Source organism: Schistocerca cancellata, chromosome 10 (genome assembly GCF_023864275.1).
Source record: "Schistocerca cancellata isolate TAMUIC-IGC-003103 chromosome 10, iqSchCanc2.1, whole genome shotgun sequence".
Classification (NCBI taxonomy): domain Eukaryota; kingdom Metazoa; phylum Arthropoda; class Insecta; order Orthoptera; family Acrididae; genus Schistocerca; species Schistocerca cancellata.
In genome coordinates, this window is record NC_064635.1 from 192,643,534 (window position 1) to 192,665,486 (window position 21,953).

The following is a 21,953-nucleotide window of genomic DNA, read 5'->3' on the forward strand; positions in this document are numbered from 1 at the left end:
ACAAGCTCACTTGGCTGCCCCATATCAGACTCGTGAAGGTAGGATGTTTCCGTAAACTCAATGTCCTTCGCTTCCTTGCCCACTCCTCTTGGGGTGCGGACCGTTCCCTCCTCCTCCGTCTTTATCGTGCTCTAGTTCTGTCACGTTTGGACTATGGTTGTCAAGTTTATGGTTCAGCTGCTCCTTCCACGCTGCACGTGCTGGATCCGGTCCACCATCGTGGTATCCGTTTGGCCACCGGTGCCTTCCCTACTAGCCCTGTTGATAGTCTCCTGGTTGAAGCTGGGATCCCCCCCCTTTCTGTTCGGCGGTCCCAGCTTCTGGTGTCTTATGCCCTTACTATCCGTTCTTCTCCCGCTCATCCTTCCTATTCTATCCTATTTCCAGACCATGGACGTCGCCCGCCTGACTCCCGCCCTCGGGCGGGTTTACCGGTTGGGCTGCGCCTTGCGTCTCTTACCCGTGATTTCCGGCTTCCTTCTTTGTCCTGTCTTCCTCGCTCCCTCCCCTCCACCCCTCCTTGGTTAGTTCCTCGGCCTCGAATTCGGATGGATCTCCGTCGCGGTCCGAAAGATTCCATCTCCCCGGTGGTGTTCCGTTCCTTTTTCCGCCAAATTTTATGGGAGTTTCGGGATACTGTTGTTTTTTACACTGATGGCTCTAAATCTGCTGATCATGTTGGGTATGCCTTCACGTCCTTTGTTGGAACGGAAAATCATCTGCTGCCACCCTCATGTGGGGTGTTTACCGCGGAATTGATGGCCATATCCCGGGCCCTTACCTTTATTAAACAATCCCAACACAACCGCGTTTTGTTATGTACGGACTCGATGAGTGGCCTTCTTGCTATTGACCGGTGTTTTTCGCGCCATCCCTTGGTCTCTGCTATCCATGACCATCTCGCTGATCTTCACCGTGCTGCTTGTTCCATTGACTTCCTATGGGTTCCGGGCCATGTGGGTATCCCGGGTAATGAGCTCGCTGATCGTTTGGCTGGGGGAGCAGTTACTTACCCCCCGTTTTCTGTAACCCCTCCTGCAGCGGATTTACGGCTTCACATCAAATCCCACTTTGCACAGTCATGGGCCAGTTCTTGGGAGGCTACTCCACTGTCTAATAAACTTCGTGCCATTAAGGTGAATCCAGGCCCATGGCGTTCTTCCTTTCGCCTCTCCCGCAAGGACTCGACCACACTGTGTCGTCTCCGCATTGGCCATACCAGGCTGACCCATGGTTTCCTTTTGCGTGATGAGCCACTCCCGCTATGTGGTTGTGGAGCCTTCCAGTCAGTGGCCCACATTTTGGTTGAATGCCCCCTTCTTTTGGCTCTGCGTGCGAAGTACAGACTCCCCCACACTTTACCTTTGATGTTGGCTGACGATTCCCGGATGGTCTCTCTGGTTCTAGGTTTCCTCCGGGAGAGTGGTTTTTATTCTCAGTTTTAAAGTTTTTAATCTCCCTCTGGTGTTGGGGCAGGGCGGTGAGTGTTTGGGTGTCTCCCACTGTAGGTGGTGTTCAGAGATTCCCGATTCACCTCCCTGCCTGGAATCCTCTTTTCTTTCCCTTTTACTCTGTTTTTACCCCTTCTTTTTAAGGCTTGGTTAGTTTTTCTATTCCCATACGTACTTTCTGCATTATCGCGGTTGTCCCTTTTCAGTCACAGGTGGTCTTGCCTATGCTGCTTCAGCATAGTGTTGGGTTCGTTCTCTTGCCAACTTCCCTCGTTTGTTTTTACTAATGACAACGTGACTGCCCTTTTACGTTTCCCCTTTTTCCGTTTTATTGTTCTGCCTTTTCTGAGATGTCCCGTTAGCAGCATGGAGTCTATTTGAAACAAGGGACTGATGACCTCGCTGTTTGGTCCCTTTCACCTCAAACAACCAACCAACCAACTTTTAGCTGTGGTCAGGCAGACATTTGCGCTGCCTGATACGCTCCCTGCCGTTTTATCTGATGACCGTTATGGCTGCCTTAGTTTTACGTTTTATTAGGGCAGGGCGTTTTGATTCTTTCATCTGAGTGTTTGTTTTATTTTATTTTTTGTGTTGATTCTGGCCTTTGGCCTATGTTTTTAATATCTTTTAATGTGTTTCTAAGTGGTTGGCTTTTCCTTTTTTATTTCTATGGTCGGCCAACCACTGTCACACTGTGTGGTTTTTGTTCCTCGTTTTTATTCTCTGTGGGTGTTCTTTGTATTTGGAAAAAGGGACCGATGACCGTAGCAGTCTGGTCCCTTTCATCCCCAAACCAACCAACCAACCAATCGACTCTTATAACTGCCATCTGCTTTCTGTACAAATTGTAAATAGCCTTTCGATCTCTGTATTTTACCCCCGTCACCTTCAGAATTTGAAAGAGAATATTCAAATCAACATTGTCAAAAGCTTTCTCTAAGTCTACAAGTGCTAGAAACGTAGGTTTGCCTTTCCTTAATCTTTCTTCTAAGATAAGTCATAGGGTCAGTATTGCCTCACGTGTTCCAACATTTCTACGAAATCCAAACTGATCTTCCCCGAGGTCGGCTTCTATCAGTTTTTCCATTTGTCTGTAAAGAATTCGCGTTAGTATTTTGCAGCTGTGACTTATTAAACTGATAGTTCGGTAATTTTCACATCTGTCAACACCTGCTTTCTTTGGGATTGGGATTATTATATTCTTCTTGAAGTCTGAGGGTATTTCGCCTGTCTCATACATCTTGCTCACCAGATGGTAGAGTTTTGTCAGGACTGGCTCTCCCAGGGTTGTCGGTAGTTCTAATGGAATGTTGTCTATTCCGGGGGCCTTGTTTCGACTCTGGTCTTTCAGTGCTCTGTCAAACTCTTCACGCTATATCATATCTCCCATTTCATCTTCATCTACATCCTCTTCCATTTCCATAATATTGTCCTCAAGTACATCGCCCTTGTATAGGCCCTCTATATGGTCCTTCCACCTTTCTGCTTTCCCTTCTTTGCTTAGAACTGGGTTTCCATCTGAGCTCTTGATATTCATGCAAGTGGTTCTCCTTTCTCCAAAGGTCTCTTTAATTTTCCTGTAGGCAGTATCAATCTTACCCCTAGTGAGATAAGCCTCTACATCCTTACATTTGTCCTCTAGCCATCCCTGCTTAGTCATTTTGCACTTCCTGTCAATCTCATTTTTGAGACGTTTGTATTCCTTTTTGCCTGCTTCATTTACTGCATTTTTATATTTTCTCCTTTCATCAATTAAATTCAATATTTCTTCTGTTACCCAAGGGTTTCTAGTAGCCCTCGTCTTTTTACCTTTTTGAGCCTCTGCTGCCTTCACTACTTCATCCCTCAAAGCTACCCATTCTTCTTCTACTGTATTTCTTTCCCCCATTCCTGTCAATTGTTCCCGTATGCTCTCCCTGAAACTCTGTACAAACTCTGGTTCTTTCAGTTTATCCAGGTCCCATCTCCTTAATTTCCCACCTTTTTGCAGTTTCTTCAGTTTTAATCTACAGTTCATAACTAATAGATTGTGGTCAGAGTCCACATCTGCCCCTGGAAATGTCTTACAATTTAAAACCTGGTTCCTAAATCTCTGTCTTACCATTATATAATCTATTTGATACCTTTTAGTATCTCCAGGGTTCTTCCATGTACACAATCTTCTTTCATGATTCTTAAACCAAGTATTAGCTATGATTAAGTTATGCTCTGTGCAAAATTCTATCAGGCGGCTTCCTCTTTCATTTCTTAGCCCCAATCCATATTCACCTACTATGTTTCCTTCTCTTCCTTTGCCTACTGACGAATTCCAGTCACCCATGACTATTAAATTTTCGTCTCCCTTCACTACCTGAATAATTTCTTTTATCTCATCATACATTTCATCAATTTCTTCGTCATCTGCAGAGCTAGTTGGCATATAAACTTGTACTACTGTAGTAGGCGTGGGCTTCGTGTCTATCTTGGCCACAATAATGCTGTTTGCAGTAGCTTACCCGTACACCTATTTTTTTATTCATTATTAAACCTACTCCTGCATTACCCCTATTTGATTTTGTATTTATAACCCTGTATTCACCTGGCCAGAAGTCTTGTTCGTCCTGCCACCGAACTTCACTAATTCCCACTATATCTAACTTTAACCTATCCATTTCCCTTTTTAAATTTTCTAACCTACCTGCCCGGTTAAGGGATCTGACACATTCCATGCTCCGATCCGTAGAACGCCAGTTTTCTTTTTCCTGATAACGACGTCCTCCTGAGTAGTCCCCGCCCGGAGATCCGAATGAGGGACTATTTTACCTCCGGAATATTTTACCCAAGAGGACGCCATCATCATTTAATCATACAGTAAAGCTGCATGCCCTCGGGAAAAATTACGGCTGTAGTTTCCCCTTGCTTTCAGCCGTTCACAGTACTAGCACAGCAAGGCCGTTTTGGTTAATGTTACAAGGCCAGATCAGTCAATCATCCAGACTGATGCCCCTGCAACTACTGAAAAGGCTGCTGCCCCTCTTCAGGAACCACACGTTTGTCTGGCCTCTCAACAGATACCCCTCCGTTGTGGTTGCACCTATGGTACGGCTATCTGTATCATTGAGGCACGCAAGCCTCCCCACAAACGGCAAGGTCCATGGTTCATGGGGGGAGGCAAAATAAATTACAAAATCCATTATAGACATAAAACTAGGCACAAAATTAGATCCGGTGTTATTTACTTTAAAACTGAGGACCAATTTTTCTCTTATGGAAATGCAGATTATACTCACTATGCTAATGGCAAACAGTTAAAAGTAACCAAAGGAATTTAAGCAGGCAGACGGCAAATCAAAAGGGGAAGAAAAATACCCCAGCTTGCTTCATCACAGACTATCTCCTCAACATTATCATTTCTCCTGCAGAACGTTCCATTCCTCGCACTTAGTCTTTACCATGTCGTGTCGCAGTCGCTTGGTGGACTGAGGCATGCCACGATGCAATTCGCGCAAGGAGACGTGCTCTCCATGGTTTTAACTGTCATCCTGTGATGGCAAATTGCATTAATTGTAAACAGATGTGCAAAGTGTCGTCGCGTTCTTTGGTATAGCAAAAGAGCAAGCTGGATCTCATTTACTAGTTCTTTTAACAGTTCCACCTCTAACAACCCTACCACAACAAAGGTCTAAATTTAATAATGATTGTGGTGTTGCTCATGCTGCTAAATATTGCATTTTCAGGCAACAACAAAGTTATTATGTGACAGGTGTCATTAGAGCACAGTTAATAAACTAGGCACTCATCTTTTCGTGTTTCCCGTGCTGGTCTCGTTGTAAAATCATGGCCCAATCATCGAAAATCTAGGTGGTGGTGATTCCAAGCTCGGACGCAAAGAGGCCTAAGTTGTATTCTGCTATATTCAAAAGTTTTATAGGTGTGTTTCACAAACCATTCTTGAAGATTAAACCTTTGAAAGTTAGCATAATGGTGAAGTAAAAAAATAATCAGCACTCCAAATTTTAGTTAACTTCCTTTTTATTGCTTTTGTTGTATCACGTATCACACAAAACATCACTTCACAATACAAAACATACTTGAAAAACATCTTCCTCACTGTTAAAGTTCACATTTTATAAGCTGACTACAATATGCGTCTTTTCAACATGACGTCCAAGACTTGACTTTTCAGTCTCTAACTCTCTAACTAACTAACTGCTTACGTGCCCAAAAATCAAGAGTTACCAGTTTCTCAAAGATCTTAGTGACAAAAGAAAGAATACACATAAGAATAATATCATTGCAACATAAACATATCGATGTATCATAGTACCTCTACATTAATGAAATCAAATCTGAATGTTGTCTCAGAAATATGTTAACTACTTTACAGAAACACAGTAGAATATTACTGGTATCGAGATGTTCAGGTGAGGTGCCGTAATGGTTGCGTAATTCAAGTACCATTACATGCCCCTGCCTCTGTCATGTGGGCCAACCTCTGACGGCTCTCTGGGACCAATATCCATTCCCCATTTCTGGGCTCACAGTTGCAGACGATGTTATCGTGGACCCTGTTGCTGTCTCCAACACCATGGGCTGCCATTTTGCAGAAGTTTCGAGCTATTCTCACTGTCAGCCCGCCTTCCTCCATCGGAAACAAGTGGAGGAGGCTCAGGCGATACCCTTCTCTTCTCCGAATTGTGAGTGCCGCCTTTACTATGAGGGAGCTCGATCATGTTCTCAGTTCTTCCCGATCCTCCGCCCCAGGGCCGGACACCATCCACATTCAGATGTTGCAGCACCTTTCTCTTGCAGGCAGGCACTTTCTGCTTAACTTGTACAACTGCATCTGGGCAGAGAGCACATTTCGCAGATACTGGCATAAAGCCACCGTCATACCCATCCCTTAGCCCAGTAAGGCAAAACTCTTCCTTCTGTCTACTGCCCCATCTCTCTTACCAGCTGCATTTGCAAGGTGATGGAACGTATGATTCGTGCCCGGCTGGTAGGGTGGCTAGAGTCTTGCAATTTACTGACAAATGCACAGTGTGGGTTTCGAGCATGGTGTTCTGCAGTTGACCATCTTGTTACTTTGTGAACCCATGTCATCAATGACTTTCTGCAGAAATCCTGGACTGTGGCCGTGTTTTTCGATTTGGAGAAGTCCTACGACACCTGCTGGAGAACTGGTATCCTCCGTACTCTTTATACATGGTGCTTCTGCGGCTGCCTGCTCGGTTTCCTTCAGGTATTTTTACAAGATCGAGTTTTCAAGGTTCGTGTGGAATCTGCCTTGTCGGACACCTTCACCCAGGAAAATGGTGTGCCTCAGGGTTCTGTCCTGAGTGTCGTCTTCTTTGCTATCGTCACTAATCCTATCATATCCTGTCTCCCACAGAGCATCTCTGGCTACCTTTTGGTTGATGATTTTACCATCTATTGCAGTTGTTGACAGACCTGTCTCACTGGGAGGTGTCTTCTTTACTCCCGGAGCATTGCCAACGACTTTCGTTTTTCCACTGACAAAACTGGCGATGCAAGTGGTTTCTCCCACCATCTTTACATCTTAGGCCTCTTGCCCTTCCGTTCATTGAAACTATGAAATTCCTGGGCCTCATGCTTGATAGGAAACTATCTTGGTTCTCTCATGTATCTTACTTGGCAGCCCTCTGTATGCGGTTCCTTGAGGTCTTACATTTCCTCAATGGTACTTCCTGGGGTGCCGATCGAACCACCCTGTTCCGTTTGCACCGGTCCTTTGTCCTTTCAAACCTCAACTATGGGAGCTTCGTTTATGTGTCTGCATGCCCATCCCTGTCTCAACACTATTCACCATTGTGGCATCTGTTTGGCCATGGGTGCCTTTTATACCAGCCTGGTTGAGAGTCTGTATGCTGAAGTTGCTGAACTATCACTGTCCTACTGCTGTGACTTTCTCCTCAGCAGGTATGCATGCCGTTTGTCTGCCATGCATGACCACCCATGCTATGTCTCCTTCTTTGGTGATAACTTTGATTGTCAATATGAGAACAGAGAAGGATGAGCCTCACTCCAGGAGATAACAATATCTCCTGGAGTAACTTTCGGCACTTGCTGCGGCAGCTTAACTTCACACTACCTGCACCTTTCCCGATGGGTGTGACCCTTTAACCACCTTGGCTTTGTGAAGCGACCCGTATTAACGTTGGCCTTTATTCGCTACCTAAGGACACTACTCCAGCCTTGGTCTATTGCCTTCAGTTTCATGACGTTTGCATGGAACTTCGTGATAGTACCTTTCTACACACTGATGATGGCTCTGACCAACCTTGGGGTCTGTCATCATTGGCACCCATGTCTATCGGTATCAGCTTCTGGCACACTGCTCAGTATTTACAGCCTAGCTCTTCGCCTTGTATCAGGCCATGGAGTACATCTGGTGACACAGACTTTTTAATTGTGCCCTCTGCTGAGACTCACTCAGTGCCCTTGAAAGTCTATGTGCGCTACACCGCCCGTCCCTTAGTGCAGCGGGTCCAGGAATACTGTCAACTGCTCACTCTTGGTGGAGCCAGTGTGATGTTTCTGTGGGTTCCTGGTCGTGTCAGTCTGCCAGGAAACAAGGCTGCTGCCAAAGCTGCAGTCCTCATACATCAGCCCACGAGTACCTATATTCCCTCCGATGATATCTGTGTTTCCATCTGTCAGGAGGTGGTGTCCCTGTGGCATCACCAATGGTCCTCCCTACATGGCAATAAGCTCTGGCTTATTAAGCCTCTCCCAGCAGCTTGGACAACCTCCTCTCGGCCCTCCCACCAGGAGGAGGTTATTTTAACTTGGTTGTATATTGGGCACTGCCTTTTTAGCCATTGTCATTTGCTAGGTGGCGCTACACCATCACTTTGTACGCACTGCACTCGAGGTTTTAACTGACCACCACTTCCTGATGGAATGTCTTTTATTTTATCAGCTGTTTCAGCAAATGACATGTGGGCTGTCTTACTTTTTATCCATCAAAGCAATGTGGCAAAGGCCATTTCATTTTTAGTTAGGGCCTCCATTTATGTACGGTGTCTTTTGTAGCCATTTTTCCGCGTGCCTGGTTTTAGCTGTCTTATTATGTCAATTGGGACTGATGTATAGTCGTTTTTTTTAACTCCTCTCTGTGTTCGTGTTCTAAAGTTTTGACTTGGGCGTGTGTGACCCCAGTTGTTATTGTGCCCTAAAGCAAAAGCAAAACAAAAAAACCTTTTCATCTGAGGGGGGGGGGGGGGGGGGAGATTGAAATTGGATTACACGGAATTGAATGCTCGTGCAATATGCAATGCCCAATACTGGTGATTCTATGAATGTACTAGTGGGAACAATTTTTTTTAGTGTCATAGGTTGTCGAAAGGTACTGCTTGCAGACGCTGACATATTGAAGACGGCTGTCATTACATCTTTTGGCCCCTTCAAATTTTTACATATGCTGTTTGGCCTTAAAAATGCATCTCAAATATGGCATTGTTTCATTGATGAGGTGTTACAAGGGTTAGAATATACTTTCATGTATCTTGACAGCATATGGTCATTTACAGCAACACATCTCCTTGAGGTACACCTTTATGCAGTTTTGATAGCCTACATAGGTACGAGGTAATAATGAATGTAAGTACAGCTTGCGAAAAAAACTATGTGATGTACCTGGGTCACATAGCTGTAGCAGACGACATCCGCCCGTTGGAAGAGAAAGTGGAACTTGCACAACATTTATCTCGGTGTTGGATTTGCAGCAGTTATATAAGTTCTTGAGGGTTGTAAATTTTTACCATCGACATCTGCTGAGAGAAGCTGCTTTGCAAGCACTTCTCACATAGGTCCTCATACAAATAAACCTCAGAAGCTAGATTGGACACCCTGCATGCAGCAAACCTTTGAATAGGTTAAGACAAGTCTGAAGCAAGCATTTTTACTGGCACATTCTGAAAGAGATGCGAAACCAGCTGTATTAGTTGATAGAAGTCAGATAGCCATTGGAGCAGCGTTACATCGAGGGTCTGCTGGACACTGGCAGCCGTTAGGGTTTTTCTCACTCAGTATATAGGGCAATAAGGCCTGTTCGGCCTTATGTGGGCGGTAGACCATTTACAGTGTTCACAGACCACAAACCACTCACCTTTACGTTCAGCATGTGTACAGATGCTTTGTCATGTAAGCGATTCCAGACAGTTAGGGTACATAAGCCAATTCACCGCTGACGTATGTCACGGAAAAGGAGCAGAGAATATTGTGGCAGACTATTTCCTTAGGGTTGCAATGGTAACCAATTCTGTGGATTATATGAAACTGACAAGAGAGCAAACAGGAGTCATACAACTTCAGCTTTTTCAGCAGAGATTGCAGGAAATAAATTTGGAAGGTGAGGCTGTTACAATATGGTGTGATATCTCACAAGAAGACGTAGACTGTTTGTGCCTGAACGTTTATGGTGAGAGATATTCGAATGTGTACATAATTGGCTCAACCGGGTACACGAGCAAGTGTGAAGTTGCTGATGGAACGCTTTGTTTGGCCTAGAGTTAAGAATGATTGTTGAAGGTGGACACAGTTGTAAGGTGAGATGTTGTGAAGAAATCAGTTGGATGCTGTGACAAACCATTTGGTTGTTTTGAACATGTGCACCTTGACATTGTTGGCCCTCTGCTGATGTCTGAAGGTTACTGTTATCTGCTAACGGAATTTGACAGGTTTACGAGGTGTGCAGAAGCTGCACCGTTTCAAGACACATCGGCGGAGACAATTAGTCAAAGTTTCTTGGTGACACGGCAGCAAGATTCGGATGCCCAGTGCACGTCACGACTGACAAGGGTTGTTAATTTGAATCCTCATTATTTTTTGAACTGATGATCATTTTTGGATAGCGACATCACCCTACAACAAATTATCATCTAGAAAGTAATGGAATGACTGAGCGGTGGCACAGAGTACTTAAAGCTGCATTGATATGCCATGGTGACAATTTGTCTACAGCATTACCTCTGGTGGTAGTGGGTCTGTGCACTGTTTTCAAGCCAGACCTAAAGGCATCCGTGGCAGAGCTTGTGTTCTGAGAAACCTTGGGCCGTCCCAGTAAGGCTGACCTACCAAATTCATTGAAGAGACTTAAAACACAGCTGGCTAACCTCCAGCCACATCCATCAAAATGGCATGGCGGCATTCTGTCATTTGTGCACTGAGACTTAAGTGTTTGCAGCTGATGTTATTAACCAATGCAGTAAGAACCCCATTGCAGCCACCATATACTGGATCTTACAAAGTACTGTAACGTAATGTGCGTGAGCGTGAGCGCGCGCGCGCCCACACACACACACACACACACACACACACACACACACACACACACACACACACACACAGTGGAGCTCCTGATTCATGATAAACGAGTTACAGTGTCAGTCGATAGAGTGAAGTTTGCTCGTGTACTGTCGTAAGACTTAAAGCAAGAAGACATACAAGACTTTCAGTAGGATATGGTGCCACAACAGGAGCAAGCATCTTCCAAAACAGGAAATAAAGTGAATTTGGTGGAAGATACAGTGGCAGAAGAACAAGACACACAACAAGTGATTTATATAAGGGTGGTTGAAATGTCTGATATGGGTTTCCACACATACCTGGAGCTCCGCTCTACCTTGTGTGGGAGCGTGAAGATATACAAAATAAGTAAACAGTTACACACATTGCAGCAGTCAGCAGCAAAGATGTGAATTATTTGCGTACTGTTTATTCTTTGCCTTTGTTCTATGGAGTTAGAATGTTCCGTTATTCATTATTCGCTTTTATGTTTTACATGAAAGAGAAATAAAGTATGTTACTGCATGCGTGTATAAGACGTTATTATTTAATGTGATGTTACATAGCAGCTGGAGCAGCATAATTACTGTGCCTTGTTGTGTGTTACAAACCATTACTCAACACGTGTACTGCATTTATAACTTTTGGGTCCAATTTAGTTTCACAGTTTTAAGTGAACATTTTATCTTATCTTACTTGCGTGTTACGCATTCTAAAGGTGTGGAAGGATTTTAGTATACAATCTGCAAACAGTCCCAGAAACAACAGAGGTCGTACATTAGTAGTAGAATATTTGCTTTTCTCTTTGTAATACACCTCAGGAGCGGTCATAATCCTTTCACCCTTTAACATGCTGCCTTCTTCGGTCCGCCCCTTTCTCTCTATTCTTCACAGCATCCAGGTAATAAAGCTTTCATATCATGTTGTATGAAGTACATAATCAAACATCTTGCAGGAGACTGTTAAAGATCTTTTTTTGTTGATACCTACAGAATTATTTATGACAGCTACTGTCCTTTTAATGTACACCTTGACTTTGACATTTTTCTGCGGAATATGAGGTTGTGGTAGCATCAAGTTAAGATATTTATTTAAATCAGTTTCAACTTCATTGTTCTGTAGTGTTGTTCACATAGTGAAACGAATGATACATCTAGGAAATAATGGACCACCCTCCAACCCCAGGCAAGACTCAGTGAGAATGTAGTGTATTACACAAAACTGAATTGACACCTGTCAAGTTATCCTGTAAAATATCAGGCCATGTGACATTTTAAAAAAATCAGTATACTGGTTTTTATTCACTTTTGTGTAGAGCTAGGATTGTTGTTTGAGTTTTGCTGATAATAGAGACATTATTTCTTGAAACCCGTTTCGTAATATGAATAGCATTAACAAAAATTGTATTACATGCTGACTGAAACACTTTACAAATATTGCACAGCCCTGTAGATTCTCCTTCGTAATGCAACTTCTCCTGGCTGCAAGATAGAGCATCCATTTAATATCATGATTGCAATGTAATGTTCACTTTATTATTTTTCCATTTTTGCGTCTTTTGTTATTGGTTAGGTAGCAGTAATAGCAAGTGGATGCAAATCAGAAGGATGGCTGCACTTTGTTGATAATAACGTTCAACATAGTGATGAAGTGATTTTAAAAAAATGCCATTTCCCACATTATTTTGAAAGCAGTCATTATTAAACCCATATATGTTCAAGCCTGTCCAGAAGAAATGTGTGGAGAACAAATGGCTAAACTTAAGAGATTGGGAGATTTGAGATTCTTAAGAGCAAGGAGAAATTCTTTTATTACATTACAATGTGTTCTGTGAAATGTGAATGGGTGAATGATTCTAATGCAGGCATTAAAATGTTTCAATTACCTCAACTTAATTATATGTATCTATAAAATTCATAGTGTCCTTTTTATTAATTTATTTCTATTTTCTTTTTTAACAGGTCATCAACTGCTAGTGGACAAATTTTGCCAACATTTTCAATTTGCAAGTGCATGCTATAGAAGTTACAATGCACTGCCTGCCTGTAGTTGACGTTAGTAGACCTGACACAGTGCAACTGTCAGGAAACACAACAATGAAAGCAATGAAAGCCATCTACAACTGGACAGTATCTGGCTTTGATATTTGTCCAGAGGACACTGAAAATATTAGATCTCCTGTATTCGCTCATCCAAATTTGAGTAAATGGTGCCTGGAACTCGAAAAGGACGAAGGCAGCCCGATGCTGTGCTTCCGTCTTGTTGATAGCAATGATTCTCTGCCTGTGAGTGCAACCCTAAAAGCTTTTGTGTTGGATCGGAATGGTGTAAGACACTATGTGTTTCCTCCTGATGTCCACCATCTTAAAATACAGGAGAAATCTTCTCTGCAGTCTGTAATTGACAAAATTGACACAAAAGAGCTGGGCGAGGACTGGAATTTCGAATGTGAAGTGTCCACTGTAGAAGTGGTAGCTGAGGACACCAGTGATGCGTCAGAGGAAGAGTTGCAGTTTGCCATGGCCAAGGATCTTGGGCGCTTGCTGGACTCCAAAGACCTTGCAGACATCAAGCTGACTGCCGGAGGTGTCCACCTGGAGGCACACAGGGCGATACTGTGTGCGCGCAGCCCAGTTTTCCGAGCCATGCTGAGTCACGACACGAAGGAGGCTCGGGAAGGTCTTGTGGAGATACCGGATGTGGAACCGGAAGTGGTGTCAGAGTTGTTGCACTATATGTACACTGACATAGTGCATGTACCAAGTGACATGACAGAGGAGCTCTTGGTTGCCTCTGACAAATACGGGCTCCAAGATGCCAAGTTGAAGTACGAGCTGGAGCTAGCGAGGCAGCTTACGGTAGATACTGCTGCTACTATTGCTGTCTATGCTGTTGTTCACTCCTGCAGCTTTTTGCAGGACGTGTGTATGGCTTTCATTACACAGAATCTTCAGCAGGTGGTGGGGACCAAAGGCTGGGCAAACATCATTGACAAACACCCTAAGGCTGTGAAGATGATCAGTGAATTGGTCACCAAAGGATCAGAAAGGTAAAACTGACTTTACACACAACATTCAGTGAGATTTAAAATGTTAGTTAGATGCTTAAATTTTATTTGTGGTTGGCGCCTGCTTGAGGGTTAATGGAGATTACAGGATGTGCTGGAAATGGCCACTGTTCATGGCGTGCAGCACTATTTTGTGACTAGTTTTGAATTGCAGACTCTGCTGTAGGTTTTGTGGAAACACTTCCTCTCATACTCAAACTGTTGCATACAAGTTTTCCCGAAACAGTGCTTCACATCACACTTGACAATGAACGCATGCTGTTTCACTGTGAGCACCATTCCATGTTGCATTTGACTTGTCACTAAACACATCTTTTCCTTTCACTCACTCAAACATAATGATTGTGCAAAGCACTCAGGACAGAGCATGCAGGAGAAGCGTGTGTGTAGAAATGTTTGAGCTTTTGCTGTAATGGGCAGTCCTCCAATTATTAACAAGGGTCTACTCTGTGGCAGTCTTTTTAATATTTTCTGGCCCACTTTTATTTTGCACACCCTGTTTTGTGTAACTGTTAATGAAACAATATTGTCATTTCAACCACAGAAGAAATATTGTATTGAATGCAATGACCATTCTAACCTACCAATGTTAAAGTGCAGTCAAACTGATTTTTTTTTGTGAGAATATGTCATTTGCAGGGTCAAATGCACATAATTGAACATATTTTGCACTTTGCTAGATCTAGGCATTTTTAAGAATAGTCTGTCACGCTAACCAAGATTTCACATTCACTTTCGTTGGCTTCGCCAACTCGCAACCAAGTCATCACCTTAGGTCTCGGGCCTGTCACTACAGCATACTAGAGTCCGCCTTCGAAATGCAATCATTAATAATATTTCAACACAGTCGGCACAAAAGTGCAGTATATATATCAATAAGCTTAATGCTTGTAATCGCTAAAGCAGAAGATAAAGAAAGAGCCTGCTCTCCCCCCCCCCCTCCCCCCCTCCCCCCCCGCCTCCTCCTCTCTCTCTCTCTCTCTCTCTCTCTCTCTCTCTCTCTCTTTGTGTGTGTGTGTGTGTGTGTGTGTGTGTGTGTGTGTGTGTGTGTGTGTGTGTTTTAACAGACACATCAAAATACAAATACAGTATACAATGAAATAATATACCAGCTACAAAATGCCATCAGCTCATATATTAACAGGTGATGTAGCTTGTCCACATCCTATCATCCTATTTGCTTCCTGTAACGAAACGGAAATGAATTGCCAGCATATGCTCAATAATGTGAGCAAAATCCAGAACATGGATGACCCATTGTAAAGTTTATGCAAATTTTCTGTATATTATTAATTAACACTATCACTTACTATAGCATGTAGGACAACTTGCTGGTCATGTTTTACATTTCCGTTGAAGCCCATTTTTGTTGAAATGTATCTCTAACATGGGGTAATTTTTTTTTTCATTGCCTGAAAAACAGAATGATCTGCTTGTAGTTCAAATCGATTAAACATATGGTAAAATACCATTTTACACTTTTCAGCAAACTGACCCAAAACAGTGTCAAATGCAGAAAGTGTAAAATACAGAGAAGTATAGGAAACACAGCAAGCGAAAATGAATAAACTAGAGTCATTCTCTGTACATTGTTCAGAATATGAAATTATAACAGTTTAAATTTTGCCTATTAAAAAAAAAACCTAAAATAATTGCTTTTTTTTCTTTATAACAGCAGATAGCTACACTTGTGTCTCCACATTATACAAAGCATCAATTTCAAAGGCAGTGGCAGAGTGCTGACACACACAAATGTGCACACGGTTTCCCCTCTTCATTCTAATCGTGTCCGATTGTGTAAATAAAACACTGAAGCAAAAGTCTTTTGTGAAACCACATTAGAAAGATATTCATATTTTAATGTAAGACTTATTACTGATATTCGTTAAAAGGTTATGGTAAATAAACGGGCTGTATACGCCCCTGAGAAATACAGGGAAAATCTGGGGAACTTTCATTCTTTTAGTTTTCAGTAAAATTTTTGTAATTTTGCCTCATGAGAATTGATACTCAAACAAATGATTTCATTCTAGCACACTACTCCAGAACAATACTGCAGCAATAAAACATAAAGGAGAGAATAACACCAATGTAAAACTTAAGTCTCACAGAAAATGCGACATTTTCAACATAGAAACACAGTGCACATGTAAGTGTCTGCTGTTAGTAAAATGTGTTGAAGCCTATGCAGTACTTTGTAACAACAAACAGCTTTCGATGTGTCTTTCTCATGGACCGTGTTTCAATGAACGTGATGTCGCAGTTGTTTACGTTTCTAACAGGTCGCAAGAAAATATTGCAAGTAGTAGTTGAGAAGCGTTACCATTAAAGCACATTTCCCTTTACGCAAGATGAATCATGTTAAGTTAAGAATGTGTGATGAATTTCTTAAATCACAGAGAACTTGACTCTCATTAAAAACTTTAAGACTTTCAGGACCCACCACTTAGAAAAATTTCGAGCCCAGAGAACCACCCGTTTATGCCCTTATTTAAAATTTTACTGGCACATTTGTGCTTGACATATCTTAGAGGTAACCCATGCTAAAAAAGAGAGTTTCACAGTTTGCTTTTCATATTTATAGATTACAAACTATGCAGTAACAATGGTAAAAAGTATAATTACCCTTCAAAAAACAGTGTGAAGTGACTTCTTGAGCAATTTCACCCGTAACTGGCTTTTCTGTGGAAAAGTCAAAGTGCTTGACAGAACATATATTCAGCCAGGTAACCCTTTAAATGTTCGGTGCACAGTAGTGAAATTTATAATCATGCCTGTCAGAAATATTCAAGCTGTGCTCCTATGTTGTCACTTGACCCAGAAAAAAGTACTTTCACCTAGGAAAAGTGAATTTTCAGCCAGAAAAAAGTGTATTTTCAACCAGAAAATCTGGGAAAATTTCAGGAATTTTTTTTCCTGTCCGCTTATACACTTTGATAAAACGGTATTGGTTAAAATACTGAAGTTGGCTGTTTTTGTAAATGGAGAACAGCCAGCATGTCCGTAATCTGCAGCTTGTCACTCATAAGGTCGCTCGGCTCAGGTATGTCCTGGATGAGAAAAAGAGTAGAAATTGTCATCCTGTTTAAGAGCTTCTTGAGGATAAATGTTTACTTCTGACACTGGGTCGTATGAACCTAAGACTGCATGCCTAGTGAAGAAGTGCCCCCCCCCCCCTTCCTGGTACCTCCCCCCCCCTTCCTGGTACCTCCCCCCCCCCTTCCTGGTACCTCCCCCCCCTCCCCAAGAGGGCTCAACACTCTTTGTTGAGTATGTGCTTCGCTATAATGGGACCCTAACCTTTGCAGACTTAATTCACTTTTCATGCTATTCCTTTAGCCTCCCTTGGGAACTGAGTGGTATGCCTTCTTTGGAAAATTGAAGTCCTTGGTAAAATGGTGTTAGGATTCATCCTGTCAACTCGTTGCTTTCTGTGTCCTTCATTCTCTTACCTTTCCTCAGCTTGGATCTAGGAGGTCTCTCTTTCCTTTTCTTCTTCTACCTCCCTCTGCATTCCTGAAGGTCGGCCCATGCATTTGATGCATAAAAGGTGACTAGTTAGCATTTAACATCTAGCCCCATGTCTACATGTAGGGCTCCCCCTGGTAAAGACCAGGCCCAGGGAATGGTGACTGCCTGAGCTGGTACCTTCCTCTATGCTGATTGGTCCCTGTATCTGGAGTCCAGGAGGTATGACCCGATGTGTGCATAGCCACCTAATGCGCGTGGGGTCCCAGTAGGAAAGAGCACACCATCGGAGGTGCTGGCAGTATTAGGGATTTCTCCGCAATGAGTTCCTTATCTTAAAAATGTAAATGGGTTGAGGTGAAAGAATCGACGCCTGTCCCAGCTGCACCCCAATACCTCATGGTGTCATGCATGGCAGATGGTCATAATTTCAAGACAGTCAATCAGTTTGTTATTCAGAAGGGTGTAGATGCCATTGCTGGTCCAGTGAAGTGCAGCTCTCAGTTGTGAAATGGGACCTTGTTTTTGGAGACAAATAGTGCTTTTCAAGCACAGAAACTGTTTAATGCAACACTTCTCCACAGCTATACTGTTGACGTAGAGGCTCTGAATTCCTCCCATGTAGTCATGTACGCTCGGCTGCTTGGTGGCCTGGACGAGATTCATATAATAGCCTGCCTCATTGACCAGGGAGTGACTGCAGTTTGCCGTGTCATGAAAAGGGTTGATAAAGTATTAGTGCCAGCCTGCACTGTGTTCCTCACATTTGACGATGTGGTACTTCCACCAAAAATTAAGGCAGACTATGAATTGATTACTGTTACACCATCTATTCTGCGTCACACACATTGGTATAAATATTGCTATGGCCACACAAGTGAATCTTGTGAAAATGCAGCCAAATGTGTAACTTGTGGCAGAGATGCTCATGAGGTGTGTGTGTCCACCTCCTTCCCCTCACTGTTATCAACTGCAAGGGTGATCATTCTGCTTTCTCCCTTGACTGTCCAATTTACCTCAGTGAGAAACTCATTCATGAGATCTGGGTGAAGGACAAAGTTCCTACTCTTATTGCTCGAAAAATTTTGGCTAGCCGCAAACTTCATATACCACCCTCTGGCAGTTAATAGTACAGTTGCCACTACAGCCTGAACTATGAAGGGCATGGCTATAAAGACTTGAGACTTCCAATTAAGTGCCAAGGTTATGAAATTGTCCAACTCAAAGGTTACACCCATGTCTTCACCTGCTATAGGTGCACACCATACCAACAAACCTTCACTTGCACCAGCGAAATTGCATGCCTCGCAAAAATAAGCACATAAATCCAAAAATGAGTACTTTTTGTGCAAATCTAGTCAGCCAACGTGTGTCTGTACCTGATAAATGTCAAGGTTCTAAGCAGTCAGTCGACTGACATCTCTGCCCAAACTCTTTGCCTTTACATATGTCTGCTTGTGTCTGTATATGTGCAGATGGATATGTGTGTGTATGCGAGTGTATACCTGTCCTTTTTTTCCCCTAAGGTAAGTCTTTCCACTCCCGGGATTGGAATGACTCCTTACCCTCTCCCTTAGAACCCACATCCTTTCGTCTTTCCCTCTCCTTCCCTCATTTCTGATGAAGCAACCGTGGGTTGCGAAAGCTTGCATTTTGTGTGTGTGTGTGTGTGTGTGTGTGTGTGTGTGTGTGTGTATGTGTTAGTGTCTCTATCAACATGCCAGTGCTTTCGATTGGTAAGTTACATCATCTTTGTTTTTAAACTATAAGAATCTTATGAAATCATCCATTTGTAAGTTAGATATTTTACCATGCTCACGTAAGTATATCTTTCCTCAGGTGGAACAGATGTATACAAATTAGTTACATCTAATGATGCCAGATCTTGCACCCTTGTTTAATTTGTCATCTTTTAACAGTTGTGCCACTCCCTGCTATTTTAACAAAAATGTTTCATTATAACTATGTCATTTTATGAAGCACCTCACTTAACCGTTTAATTAATTTTCTCCAGTCCCCATTCTCCCATTGACAAGAAGCCTCACCAGTTCCCCAACTTTATGGGTCTTCATCAAACTGTCCCTTCATCAAACTGTCCCTTTTTTACTGTCTTAAGTCACGGGCTGGGCGCTAATGACCATAGAAGTTTTGCGCCCTAAAACCACAACAACAAAAAAAAAAAAATCAAACTGTCCCATATCTGTGTATGTGTGTGTGTGTGTTTTTTTTTTTTTCATGAATTGTGGTACAGATCAATAACAGTTAAGTCATGTATTATTGGAAAGTTCTACATCTACATGGATACTCTGCAAATCACATTCAAGTGCCTGGCAGAGGGTTCATCGAACCACCTTCACAATTTTCTATTATTCCAATCTCGTATAGTGCGCGGAAAGAATGAACACCTATATCTTTCCGTACCAGCTCTGATTTCCCTTATTTTGTCGTGGTGATCGTTCCTCCCTACGTAGGTCAGTGTCAACAAAATATTTCCGCATTCAGAGGAGGAAGTTGGTGATTGGAATTTTGCTTGGTCTCATGTTCAGTTTTGCAGTCTGCCTCAGTTTGAGAATTCCTACATTGTATGTGCTTCAACTGCTGGGTCACTTAATGATGTCACTGCTTTATCTTTGTCCATAGGTGCACCTCACCAGCTGCTACACCTGGTTCACAATCAGATCCCGCCACTGTGAATTCAACAGCTGCAGAGCCCATGTCAGGATACCTCACTCCCACAACAAATGGTGGGTGTCTGGACACTGTGTGTGACTCGGGCTACACACGCTGCATAAGAAAGAAAGTGATCTATGTCTGGACTGTGTCTGGTCTAACGAATTGGCCTGAAGGCAGAGATTATGTCGCATCGCCACACTTCTACCATCCTGAGACACTTCAGTGGGAGGTAAAACTCTACAAATGTGGAACAGAGTATGATGTGCGCTTCCAGCTGTTGGAAAATAAGGCTGGTGGGAGTGTAGCAGTGGATTTGAGTGTTTCTGTAATTCCTCCAGTAGGAGAGAAATGCAGAATCCATACATCAACAGGCTGCATGTTTGAAGAAGGATCTGAGTCGGAGAAAATTGAATGTGGATACTTAGTAGATGACACATTGGCATTGGAGTGTGAAATCAGTATTGTGTGTGTCGTGCAGCAGTGTGTAGTAGCAGTTAAGCCAATGCTGCAATCTGGTCTCATACAGGATCTGCATTCCCTACTAGAGTCAGGAAATTTTGCAGATTTTAAATTATGTGTGGGAACCATTGAGATGGGGGTGCACAGAGCGATACTGGTGGCCCGTAGCCCCTTTTTTGCCCGTATGCTGCAGCCGGGCTCCGAGTTGTTAAAGAGTGGCCAGTTGGAGGTGTCGAATATGAAGCCAACCGTGTTGGCTGAGGTTCTGCGGTATATGTACACCGGGAGAGTAACAAATTTATGTGACTCCACAGGGGAACTACTGGCAGCAGCTCACAGGTTTGAACTGTGTGACCTGAAGAGAAAATGCCTGACATATTTGTCTCGGCAGCTCGCTTTGGGTAATGCTGTCACTACAGCTGTGTGTGCCCTGGACAGCAATTGTGACGCATTGCTAAACTTGTGTATTGGGTTCATCCGATCACATTTTAAGCAGGTGATGGGCACTGCTGAGTGGATTGAGGCCATTGATACACATCCGACAGCTCTCAAGAGAATTAGTCAACTGATAGCTGAACCTGGAAAGTAGACACTGGCATTATGAATGTTTTGAATACACTGTATGTCTGAGTGCATGTTTTTTTTTCCCCTGGTTATACTGTATCTGCCAGAACTAGAGCATATGCCATATTGCTTAAATAGTGTTCATCATCGGAATATTCCCCCCTCAGCCCCTGCCTTCCTCTTTTTTAATGATCTATAAGGAACAACTGAGTCACGAATCTCATATTCCAGAGAATGTCCCAGAAATGAGGAAACAGTCAAGTTCAGTGTTTCAGACGGGAAGAAGTACACAGTATTGTTGAATAAAGCCTTGAAAACTGTGAATTTGTGTAGTAATTTGGTATGTTGGACCGAATTAGTACCATGAAAAATGTTCCTGTTGCTGCTGTCATCAAGATGAATATTTGTAAGACGAATTTGCTTGAAAATAATTTTGCTGTTGATTTGACAAAAAAGATATTCTCAGATTGCCAGTTTTTAATTGAGTTGCATTTTAACACTACAAAGTTTATGAACTTTTAATCATAGTTTTTGTTTATTTCTTTTTAAAAAAAGAAAACTGCATATTTTGTCAGTTGTAATATATGTTCATAATGCTTTTATATTCTGTTGTAACAACAGCTATAATATTATACCCATTAAATCTTGGCTCTGTGATGACAAAAGTTTAATGTCTGGTATTTATTTATTCTGTGTTCCTGCTGCCTTAAACAGAAGTCTGTCTTACTGCATTCATATTAATTTGTTCCATAGCATTAACAGTCAAGTATTATAAGATGACCAGTTCTTTATAATTTAATGAAGTATCACAGCACCTTAGCCACAGGTCTTCTACCTGACTTCATTTTTCTAGTTGTAATGTTAATACAGATAAGTAAGCAAGAATATTTTGACGGTGTGCACACTCTGGCCATACAGAACCTAAGGAAGTCAGTGGTTTGAAGAGTTATTTCTTTGGGCTAACTGCTCATTAAGAG

General features: G+C 42.6%; 1 protein-coding gene across 2 annotated transcripts in view; it reads left to right on the forward strand.

Annotated features, from left to right (window-relative positions):
- The window catches only part of LOC126106543 (uncharacterized), a 39,732-nt gene extending 18,119 nt beyond the window's left edge, over positions 1-21,613 (forward strand). For both annotated transcript variants that reach the window (XM_049912882.1, XM_049912881.1), the window contains exons 3-4: positions 12,707-13,794; positions 19,921-21,613. In XM_049912882.1, coding sequence (XP_049768839.1) covers positions 12,776-13,794; positions 19,921-21,001 — 2,100 coding nt within the window. In that variant the 5' untranslated portion in view covers positions 12,707-12,775 and the 3' untranslated portion in view covers positions 21,002-21,613. The remainder of the gene's footprint in view (positions 1-12,706; positions 13,795-19,920) is intronic.
- Positions 21,614-21,953: the final 340 nt, after the last annotated feature.